This window comes from Scomber scombrus, chromosome 2 (assembly GCF_963691925.1).
Source record: "Scomber scombrus chromosome 2, fScoSco1.1, whole genome shotgun sequence".
NCBI classification, from domain to species: domain Eukaryota; kingdom Metazoa; phylum Chordata; class Actinopteri; order Scombriformes; family Scombridae; genus Scomber; species Scomber scombrus.
The window spans coordinates 17,517,262-17,529,350 of NC_084971.1; the positions used below are offsets into that span (position 1 = coordinate 17,517,262).

The window sequence follows — 12,089 nt, forward strand, 5'->3', positions numbered from 1 at the left end:
AGGAAGATTCAAACCAACTCTTTTAAAGTTACACTTGTGGATACATATATATAAATATTACACGTGTGTGTGTTCAGTGTTATTTGGACATTGTGTTGAAATTGGTGATAGCCCAAACCCTGTATTATACCTTTACATATTGATGCTGACACACAGTTAGATGGAGTGTAAATGGCATTGATGGGTGATTTCCCCCCCCCCCCCACCTGTTTCCCTCTTGCTGGTCTTTTTTTTTCTTTTTACGGCCTCTCCTGCAATTTGCCCTTCTTTTGCACATCCCTTCCTAAAATGTTATGTTTCTTACCATATTTCTTTTCCTCTGTTGTCGTCATGTCTTTCCTCCCTTGACCTGCTCTTTGTCTTTCTTTTATTCCTCCTTCCTTCTTTTTTGCTGTTCCTCTGTGTCTTTGTCAATATCTTTTCTATCCCTTTCCTCCTGTCTTTCTTTTTCTCTGTCGTTGCTTTTCCCCTGTGTATAGAGTCGTATCAGGCGGATGTGGAATGACACTGTGAGGAAGCAGGAGTCTTCCTTCATCACTGGAGACATAAACAGCTCTGCCACGCTCAACAGAGGTAACCACAGGATACCTACCATTTGCATCCTCATCACTGTCACCATATCTACTTTATTAATAGCAGGAGGCTCAGACAGCATAAGCTGTCATTTAGTAAAGTGGTAGGAGTCCAAACTTCTGATAATGGTGCTGTTTTCTTCTGGAGAGGAAGATTAACAGAACAGAGTGTAAATATCACTTGCTACGTCTTTGCTGCTTCAAAGGATGACTTTACAGGAAGGAGAGTTAGGAGCAGACTCTTGTCAAAACTGAAACATCAACCAGTTTGTGGTCCCATTATAAATCTACAGAGTGCAGAGTTGACTGTGCTACAGGGGGCTTCTATACTTCTTTTTCCAAGGACATTCATCTTTTGAAGAATTGTAGGCGAGAAATCTATTAAGTTCAAGCATGCGTTTAAGTCTTGAGCTGAACTCCAGTGGTCTCAGTTACGCAGAGTTGCATTAAATTAATGCTCCGTTATTAGGGTGGGTGTAGTTGTGTGTCCCTCCAGGTGACGTTGCTGCTTCTAACATGTGAATCTGAAATGTAAGGTAAAGGAGAGCAGAGTTTTGCAGTGTTTTCCACCTGAGAGTCTGTGTGCTCTGCCCAGTTTATCTTAACTATGAAGGCTATTGTAGATACAAAGTATCAGGCTTAGTTCACTGTATTCAGAGAAGTCTGTCACTGTCCCTCCAGAGTAAACCACAGTAATGGACTGCAAAGAAGGAATTCATGAGTATGGCTGTCTGAGGGCTAGGGTAATGAGGACATAGACACCAAAATAGCTAGACAGTTTCACACACACACACACACACACACACACACACTGGAACGCACACACGCATACACTGCCATTTGTTAGTCTCCAAGTCGAGGTGTGGCCCTTGCTTCCTTCAGGCCACTAATAAGCTGTTAGCATGACAGATTGATGCTAAAGCAGACACGGTGTGTGTCAGCGCCTGAATTATCACACACTTAGTGAGGCAGGGCTTAAGACACCCCCACCTCCTCCTTCCATCACACTTTAAAGTATGGTGCAGAGAGCTACTTAACCAGTAGATTTCAAATTACTGCATACTGTGGCTTAGTGAATAAGGACAGGATGGAATAAATTGGATATTCTGATAAGAGATTGACTTGTTGAAATGAGACAAGAGTAGAATCAAGAAGGAATGTGTTCATTTTAACTTTAAAGTTCATTATAATGTACAACATTTTATCTGCTTTGTCTTTTTAGTCATGTTGGGACTAAGGGTGCAGATTATCTATTTGCTAACCGTGGCATATTTACACTGATGTTTTTATAATGTTACTAGTGATTAACATGCATCGTCCCCAATAAATAACGTCCATATTAAGTTTGGGTCAAATCAGGGTAGCTAAGATTAAAAAGGATTAAACAGATGCCCATGAATCATTCAGTATCCTGTTGCATCTTTCTAATTTATTCTGCATTTTTTCTACCTGGAACTGTATTTCATAGACCCAGTCCAGGCTGCTAGCCAAATTCTTGTTTCTGATAAAGACATGGTAATTATGCTGAACAAATACGAACTGAGCTATCATAAAAATTAGGAGTTGCATATGTCAAATGTATAGTGGTATTTTCATTTACCTTAGTTCCTTTACACTTTGCCTCTGGGATGTTCTAGTGTCTCAGTTCCCCTACAGCCACTGTATTGATGCTGCCCCTGCCACTATGCCAAAGAGTAGTGGTAGGGGCGTTGTGTTTTATATAGCGTGGTATTCAACATGAGGATGAATATATAGGAACTGTCATGGTCATTCGTCTTCTGTTTTTCTGCAGTGTCTTAATGTGTACATGATCTGTCTCCCACCTAGGGAAGAAAATGCACTGAGAACACTTTTTTGTGGCACCTTTTGTCCATTAACTATCCTGTAGTCATGCTTCTCTGCTCAAGCGTATTGAACTGCAGCACAATCTTCCCCAAGCAATGCTACACTCTCTTTGTCTCTATCTCTATCTCTCTCTCTCTCTCTCTCTCTCTCTCTCTCTCTCTCTCTCTCTCTCTCTCTCTCTCTCTCTCTCTCTGTCTCTCCTCCCCTCCCACGGCCTGTATGCAGTGGCTGCAAGAATGACTTTCACCTTAAACTATGTTTGCTTGTTTGATTTACTTGTCCTCTTCTCTCCCTCTTTCTTCCACACACTCACTTTCCATCTCACTCTCCTTTCCTCTTTTTCCCCTCTTGCTTACTTCCACTCTGCAATGTGTACATATGCTTCCCTTCAACCTCTATCTTCGTTCTACCTCTTTTTTTTCTCGAGTGCTTCTCTCTTTCTCTCTCTTGACTTGGCTGTTGCTTTTCCTCTTTCTTCCTCTCTCAACTTGGCTGCTGCTCTTCCTCTCTCTCTCTATCTGCCTGTACCAGGAGCCATGGCTAATCATCTTATAACTAATGCTCTCCTTCGTCCCCATGGTACTAACAATCCTTATAACACTCTCCTGGGGGACTCGGCAGTCTATAACAACCCAGCCGTGGGCATGTACAACACCCAAGGTGTGCCTGATGTTTCTATTATAAATTATAATACTATATAATTATAAAATATTATACATTTGGAAACGTATAGTTCTTTTTTTCACTACGTCAAATTGATTTTGCATGGTTATTTAATTTTGAAATGTTTGCTAGGCTACTGTGTTACACCTTTGGCTGCATTTCTGATCTAGCCTTATTATGGCTCCCAAGTGAGACGATCAATCACTGCAATAATCTTTCACAAAAGACACCCACTGGGCAGTTCTTACTGCACATAAATGGAGAGATGAAAATGTTTTGATGATTTATCGCAACCGTATAACAAGTTCACTTGCTGATTTATTTTGTACGGTGGTTCCACACTATATGTTACTGGTTGCAGATCCACCATATCTTTCATAAGCTACTTGGGAGCCATGAAATATTTGCACTATTTTGTGTGAATGTGCTATTTTATACATTATGTGCTTCATTTTGAATTTAATTTTATGTGTCAGTCGGGACTTGTGTATTGCTTGTGTTACTGCATTTCTACTGTATATACTATGTTTTAAATGTGATTTGTGAGGTGTGGTTTTATGTTTTTTTCTGTGTTAAATGAATAATGAAACATACGATACCAGGCAGCTAACAATCAGGCCCTGAAAACCACACTTTGATTTTGCTTTATGAGACAAGGTTTCTTTGTCAAACATTTTTTATCATGCCTCCAATTACAACTGCAACTGCTGGTTTTGTAGCTGCTGAAAGTTGTTTCTCTCGATGTGCGAACTCACATCTGTGTCTCTTTTCTCTCTTCTCCCTCATGCTGTCCATTAGCACCTTACCGAGACACAAGTATGGGCTAAATTAATACTCAACTACTTCAATAACATTGACTTTCTTCTCTCTTTTCTTGCTTCCAAAGCACAGAAACATTTTCAATCTGCTGCCAAACAGTACTTTTGTTTGGCAGTCAGCCACGCAAAAGCCTTTTTTTTTTTTAAATTAGGTCCATGTAATATGGTTGTCTTATTTGGATTTATCACACAATTTTAGATTCTACTTCTCAAGAAAATGTTATTTAAAGTTTTTTTTTTATCTCTCTCAAGTGCAATGTATTTACACTGTTAAAACTGTTTAAAGTGTCTATATTATAATGTGGATCCAATGTGCAAATAGACCTGAACTTACAGAACTGAATGAGTTGTTAAAATTACGATGCAATGGGTTTGGCCTTAAAATTTCTAGTAATGTAATTACTTTAAGCATCACTACTAAACATGTATCTTATTATGCCATAAAACTCTTCTTTTTGTGTTGCGGTAGTGCTGGCAGTAATTGAGAAAAGAAAGTACTTCTGAGATTTCTCCTAAATGAAATTATGAACACTCAAAGCATTTTTCCTTCCAAAAAAATTATCATTGCTACTTTTTAATCCTCAATTCACGACACACTCTATGATATCAAATAAGAATTAAAATATTTCTTCAAAGAAATCCACTTAGTTCATTTAAAGATTCTAATAATTGTAATTCTTTTTAATTATTTGTTCCTCAGAGGGCATCCTGAACAACGCAAGAGACTCCAGTGTTATGGATACACTCCCTCTTAATGGTAACCATGCCAACAACTACAGCATGGCCAGCAGTGAGTACTTGAGTGACTGCGTCCAGATTTTAGATCGTAGTGGTGGCTACGGCACCCACAGTAACCACAAGGAGACGACCTTGGAGAAGAAGATCCTCAAGGAGCTAACCTCCAACTACATCCCATCCTACCTCAACAACCATGAGAGGGCCACTACGGAGCGCAATCACAACCTGATGAACAAGCTGGTCAACAGCAGTATGGCCAATGGAGGTGACAAACTTGATTTATAATTTAATGGTTAGATGAGATGGTAATTGCATATCTAGACAGGGAAAAGGCTTGTGAAACAGTGCCCTCCAGCCTGTGCACACCTCATACACATGTGAAAATCAATTTTATTTAATTTTCTGAGGTTTTTTATATCATTCTCTAGCTTCCCAGTAGTATTCCATATGTATTCAAATCTGAAAATCCAAATTTTGATCAAAGTACATCAGTTTTAGTGTCAAAATGTAAAAACTTGACCTGAAAAAGGTTTCTGCATGATGACGTTGCTACATTGCAACAAACCAATATAAAACTCCCTGGCCCCCCTAGTCAATAGCCACAGCGACAGACTGATTCCTCACTGTTGCTGCTGCTCAAAGTTTAAAAAATAAACTTTGAGCTCTCCTCCTTCCAGTAAACAGCTCCGGTGTGACTTGTGTGTTCATCCCAAAGCTCTGGCTTCAGGACAAATAACATCAGCACTCTTCTTTACATCACTGCTGTTTGCTAATGGCTGAACAACTTTGGGGAAAAAAGTTGGGGGACGTAAAACATTTTTACCCATTTAGGTCGGATGGCATCAAAGGTCTCACTAAAATGGTGTCATTACTTTCTTGCATGTGATTTATTTCCTGTTTAAACAACCAACCAAATTTAGTTATAGAAAGAAAGGTGGTTTGCGTGGTAAGGCTGAGCACACAAGAGGGATTTTTGATTAATTTTTGATTACTTTATTAGTTGGACCTGTTAGTTACACCCACCGTGCAGGATGAGCAATGGCTATAGATGCACATTCTTCCAAGAAGGACCTGTTTTCCAAAAGTTGCCCATTTCATGGGATCTTTAAAATCTTGGGATGGCAGTGGTCAATTTGCCAAACCCAGTGAGGGCGCCCGCTCAAAAAAGGGTATTTCAAGTTTTCCCATTCCCAAATTTCCTATTCCTTTGACTTAGAAAGTGTGTCCAAAGTTTTGACTGGTACTGTATAGAATTGATAGACATAAACATAAGAAAATTAATGTGTTCAAAAGTTGTTTTTTGGTCTATTTAACACTGAAGTATTAATTGCCAAAATCAAGAACACTACATTGGCAAGAGCACTACTTTATTTTCAAAATCAACTATCGCGCCCTGTTCTAATACATATTTTTACCATGGTACTTTCAGGCAGCATGGCAGGAAGCAGCAGCAGCAGCAGCAGTGGAGTTGGTGGGTGTGTGGGCAGCAATAAAGAGGACAGTGGTCCCATGGTGCTGGACAACCCTGTAGCCTTCCCCCATGAGGAGAACCTGGGTTTGGAGATCATCAGAGAGGAGTCCAATGCGCCTCTCCTGCCACCACGGCCCCCTCCACCAGACAGTCACCCACCACCTCCTCCTCCTCCTCACAGCTTCTCCAGGCCCCGACGCATTCCCCAGGAGACCAGTGAGAGCTTCTTCCCCCTGCTGACCAATGAGCACACTGACGAGCATTCGCATTCACCCAACCACAGAGACTCGCTGTACACCAGCATGCCAGTGCTGACGGACCTCCCGGATGGGCAGATGAACGGTTTAACAGATGGAGAGGAAGAAAGTTCTGGGGAGCTGCAGCCCTGTAAGAGTGCCACTGCTCCGGAGCTAGATGATGTTTATTATAAGAGCATGCCAAACTTGGGCTCCAGGAACCACCTTCATGAGCTACAGAGCTACTACCACATGGGCCGTGGTGGCAGCGATGGATACATGGTGTCCGCCAACAAGGAGGAGTCTGATTCGTCGCCTGAGGAGCCACCCATAGACCCTTCCCACCTGGTTACCAGTCTATAGAGCCAATCAAAAGACTTCTATCCCTCCCTAGCCTACTCTCACACTTCCAACCTTCCAGTGAAAATCATTCTGTTGTTGACTGACAAACTGAGCTGACCTGCCCCTGGATTGATGTGCTGTGAGCGACATTAACTATGGTTTATAACAAAATGGTGGAGATATGACTGGTCAAAGGAAAGCAGGGACTGAATGTATTGTCATATATGGTGCCGACTGAGAGGGTGGCTCTGAGTGACATTTTGTGAACATCAAACAGGAATAGAACTTCTAACCTGGAAAGGAAAGGAAGGGGGAGGGATTCTGTAATTTTACCCCACCTGTTAACTTTAATTTGGAATCTTGGATTGAGCGTAGCCCTTCAAGTTCCCCAATATGGACCTCCAGCAGAACATAGCATATAGTTTCCACTACCACTACTACAGGGGTATGGCCCCCAGCGCTGGTTAAAGGAACAGTCTGTTTGTTTGTCTGTATGTCTGTCTCTGTCTCACTCTAAAGACATGTACTGGGATAACATTTCCACTTCTTCAAATGGTAGAGCAGGATGATAAACTCTGGTGTTCACAACATAAACTTGCCTAAAAAAGGCCCCACCCCACTACCTGCCAATCAAGTGGAGGATGTATGATATATGCCCTCACTACCAATCCCAAAAACTACTTTACTGGGCAACCGAACTGTAACCATATCACGCTGATGTTCTGAACTCTCTTCCTGTTCGTATCTGCTAAACTGGAGTTGTGTCTGGGCTGGTGTAACATTCCTGCAAGTTGTAGTGACTGAGGCTACTGTGTATTTCACTGAAAACAAATAAGGAAGATCATATTACAACAAACTGAGTTTTAAAAAAACAAAACTAAAAAAAAAAAAACTAAAAACGAATGGGTTCTGTTACTTCTCCTTTCTTCTGTCAAACTTTTCAGTTATCAAAGGATTACGAAGAAATCACAAACAGTTTCTATGTATTGTACAGAATACAGATAAAGATTCAAATGTTGCATATGATCAAGTTTTATTTTTTAATTTTAAGTTGCAAATCTTATGTCTGTGGAACTGTTCTGAACTGTCATGATATGTTCTGGTCACATGTAGACTACAGAACGAGCAAGGAACAATCTTTCATGTCACTCTTTCATAAATACAGAGACAGTTTAGCACTCCTTAATTACTACACATATACCCCATGCACACTTCATTCTGGACCTTTTATAGCAACACCACTGTCACTTACATTTTGCAAATTAATTGTTACTATATACTTTACCACTGTGTAGATTTAAATTTATCGGAAAAAGAAGTGGCTAAGATATGAAGGAGATGGTTGCTATGGAAATGCTGCGTTTAGGCCTTTACTGGAAGTGGGTCTCATCTCATTTGTTGTTGATTAAAGCATTTCCTTCCTTTAGGCACAAGGAGGAGCCTGGGTGAAAAATCATACAAAGACGCCAGATACTTTGAGTAATAAGAATGGTATATGAAGCATATCTTCTCTATTGCCAAATATTATACCAATTGACGTTACCTTGCTGTGCTGGTCTAGACCTTATTGTACAGAAGAAGAATGCTGAGAATAATAAACGTCAATCTCTAAACTAAAAAAAGTAAAATAAGATTTCCACTATTTGAGTATGGGTGGGTCCCACCTGTGAAATGCCATGATTTTACACCACATATGTGTACTGAAGATGTGAAAACTCTGCACACAGCAGCACTGTCTAATGTGGAAAGCCAATGTTTACTTATTTAGGAGGGAAATTTCATAAGTGTATGAAGTGTAGCTTGCACATGTATCCCACAAGCCCCTTCCATGTCCCCAAGAGAGAAATTATTTATTTATCTGTTTATTGGTTTAAAGACAGCAAAACAAGCTTGGAGGAAAGAAAGCTGACTTTAGGCAGGAGTAAATAAAGTGGCACTGAGCTTGGGCTTTTTTGTTTCTTTTTTTAAATTATTATGATCATGATTATTATTACAATATTATTGCTAATTATTTATTCTTTTTGTATGGGTTCCGAGTTGAATGATCTCATAACTAATATTTGTTGTAACAGTGAAAGTTGTTTGCCAACAAATAAATTACTGACATAGCTTTGCGTTTCTTTTCGCCTCTTGAGTTTGATCAGTTATTACTTTGAAATTAGATGCAAACAGAGTTAAACCCAACCATGTTTTCACAAATATGGACTTCTGGACATTTGGGGAGATTGCATACAGTAGGTATGCCCACAAAGTATTTTGCAAAATGCATTTCTGTTTCAGTCTTTGGTGAAATTCTATCTTTCTCTGCAAATCTGTAAACAATTTCTAATCTGTCTGTCAACACGTGTTATTGTCCTGGCTTGGTTTACAAAAACGTAGAGGTTTACATAACATTAGGCTATTTGTTTCAGAGAAATGTTGACTATCTGACAGGCATATATGCATGCCATAGTTCTCCAATGTATTGAGACTAGCTCTGAACCTATTTACATATCCCATATGCATGGAAGACTGACCTTCAGGAGTCAAGTGATAAGAACAGTTACATTCAGAAAAACCTATGGCAACAAACAACATAAAATCAACACTTGAGCATCTAACCCTCAATGGTTACTTCAGTGGGAGGTTGAGAGTAGGTTGATGTGTGTATTAAATGTATCTGTGTGAAAGGAAAGTCTTTTCCACTTCAGTTAAATACCTGCTGTAAGATCTGTCATCTGCAGCTATGTCCTATTTACTGAATGTAACTTTCACCTTGATGCCACAAAAGTAGGATACTAAGAAGAGATACAGATGGGGTATGACAAGATAACATTATGGTTTCTGTACCTGGATGGTGCAGTGCAGGAGAAAAGCACTCTTCCAGAATTGGCAGTGTTATGGATGGGAGTTTGGCGAGGGATCATGTCTTTGCACTAGCCCCAGCAAATTCTGCTGGTTAGTCTGTCCACATACAAGGATGTTGCCAAAAGAAGTTAGAAACAATCATTACATAGTGAAGTGCCTATCCTAAAAAGAAAGAGAAATGGAAAAATAAGGTTCATAGGTTGGTACATTATGGTCACCTGGGGTACAAATTCATTCTTTCAGAAACACAAATGTATGGCTATAAAAATGTACTACTTGTATAAGCTATTGTCCCCACAGACAAGGTTTTCTATACTAAAGGAAAATGTATGCTTTACTTTTTTCTTTGACTACAGCATATCAACGTTCAAGAGATGAGGACAGTACATCAAGCCTGGTGCCATTTCCCTCTGTGCCTGCAAGACCAAAATAGTGTGGTGAGGATGGGCAGGATGAAGCTTCTAACATCAACAGGCCTAGGCCCATCCCGAAATTGTGACTGTATATACACACCCCAGATTTTTATACCTGATCTATGTACATGAGCATTCCAGCAGCAGATCAAATGTCCAAGGAAGGCTCCGGCCCATGAAAGTTGAAGGTTGGACCACTATTTCCTGTTCCTTTCTCTAGGGAGTAACACCTAACCCCTTGGAAAATAAGCATTGGCCTATCAAAGGCCTCAGGCCTTTGTTGTACACCTTTTCTCACCTTTCTCTATCTATCCCTCCTGTAAAGAGTGCAGATTTAGGAAGTGAGCTCTATAGTGGTTACACATGCCATGGTTATCTGAAATAATTCAGATGTTGGACAAGATTGCCTGAGACCTTATACATTGGCAAGAGTCTTACAGACACAGAGCAAGTTGCCTCTGAGTGCCCATGGTTCTACAACAGTGGGAAGTCAAGACATTGCAGGGTCCAGGGGCAAATGGGTGAAAGATTCTAAGATATTTTGCAATGAATAGTGGGTACATCCTCTCAGTGGTTCAACCCCTGTGATCCTGCATGTTTTGAAAGAGCTCCTAAACTCTACAATGTCACATTCTCACAATGTCACATGAAAATCCTTCCAAAAATGTAGGGTGCAAGAAAATACCAGTTGTCTGTCCGACTGGCTTCTTTTTGAGGTACCTGTATTGTCTTTCTACTAAGACTAATGCACTGTAGCATGCAGGTCCTGCAACCAAATCTGGGAGTCAAAGTTAATGAATTCATTCATTTGAAGTTAATTTCGTGCGCAAGTTGTGTTTGACCCTTGTCCCGGCCTGTAGTTTGGAAATAAGGAAGCGACGAGCAGTAATGTTTTGTGTGTGTGTGTTTGTGTGTGTGTGTGTGTGTGTGTGTGTGTGTGTGTGTGTGTGTGTGTGTGTGTGTGTGTGTGTGTGTGTGTGTGTGTGTGTGTGTGTGTGTGTGTGTGTATGTAAATGTGTGAGTGAATGTAACTAGTCCCTAACTGGATCATAACTGACAGCAGATTTTTGGAGCATGCAGTATTTTATTGTTCTGGATTGTTTCAATAATAATAAACATACATATAGCAAGTGTATGTGTCCACTTCCACGTTAATAAGAGTTATAAAAACGATTAATTGATATATACATATATATATATATATATATTCCTAGGAGATATATAGAACCTCATGAAATCACCATATGACCTTTTATTTGTTGCAGTGGCACCACACGTTTTTCTTGACTCTGTTGGGTATTATTTTTGCACAGTATCTGTGTATTATTGAGGACTTTCACCATCTCACACCTGCTTTGATCACAGATTCAGTTTAGGGAAAAGAAAGAAAAGAAAATAATAGAGTGAAGGGGGTTGGGAAATAATGAGGCAGGCAGGGAAACCAGCAAAAAAAATGGAGCGAAAAAGGAATGATACTGTGAGGAGAGGAGTAAAAGCAAGTGTGGAAAGAAATTGCATTTTTTATAAATGTATTTTAGCTTTCTTTAAAACTAACTGGAGCCATCTAACACTTACACTCCCCCTGTCCCTCCCTCCCTCCCACTCCCTCTTTCCCTGCCACGCTGCCAGTAGCAGGCTGATTAAACGAGCATTGGTCTATGTGGGTCATATCTCTGCTGGAGTGCTCTGATCGGTTAGTGCTGCCTGGCTGTTATCTTCCCGCTCTCTCTTTTTCCCTCCTTCAAGGGAAGGCATTCAGTATGTCTTACAAGGTGACATGTCTCTCAGACTCAGCTCACAGACCAAAGGCAGAAGACTGCAAGGATGAGCAGAGAGTATAAATTAAAAGGAATCAATCAGTTTATTGTATATGATTAATTAATGACTATGGCAAGCTGTGGGAATCTAAATGTAGCAAGTATAATGCAGGAACTACACAAAGCTGATCAGAACAAGATATGCATAATAATGAATCCTTCCTGGAAAGCCACTCATAGCTTTAAATAGCTGTGAGATGTTGAAAATGTACAAATATTCTAGCAGGAAAAAAAGAAACATTCAAATCATGCAAGCTAGGATCTCATAAAATAAAAATTAAGTCATATGTACACAACTTAATCAAGTGTAATGTGGAAACTTGAAGC

At 40.0% G+C, this 12,089-nt stretch overlaps 1 protein-coding gene across 1 annotated transcript in view; it reads left to right on the plus strand.

Moving 5' to 3' along the window:
• adgrl3.1 (adhesion G protein-coupled receptor L3.1) overlaps positions 1-7,453 on the plus strand; it is an 87,755-nt gene extending 80,302 nt beyond the window's left edge. The window contains exons 20-24 of the mRNA XM_062425724.1: positions 480-573; positions 2,949-3,077; positions 3,879-3,896; positions 4,599-4,886; positions 6,105-7,453. Of these exons, the coding sequence (XP_062281708.1) occupies positions 480-573; positions 2,949-3,077; positions 3,879-3,896; positions 4,599-4,886; positions 6,105-6,706 (1,131 nt within the window). The 3' untranslated portion in view covers positions 6,707-7,453. The remainder of the gene's footprint in view (positions 1-479; positions 574-2,948; positions 3,078-3,878; positions 3,897-4,598; positions 4,887-6,104) is intronic.
• Positions 7,454-12,089: the final 4,636 nt, after the last annotated feature.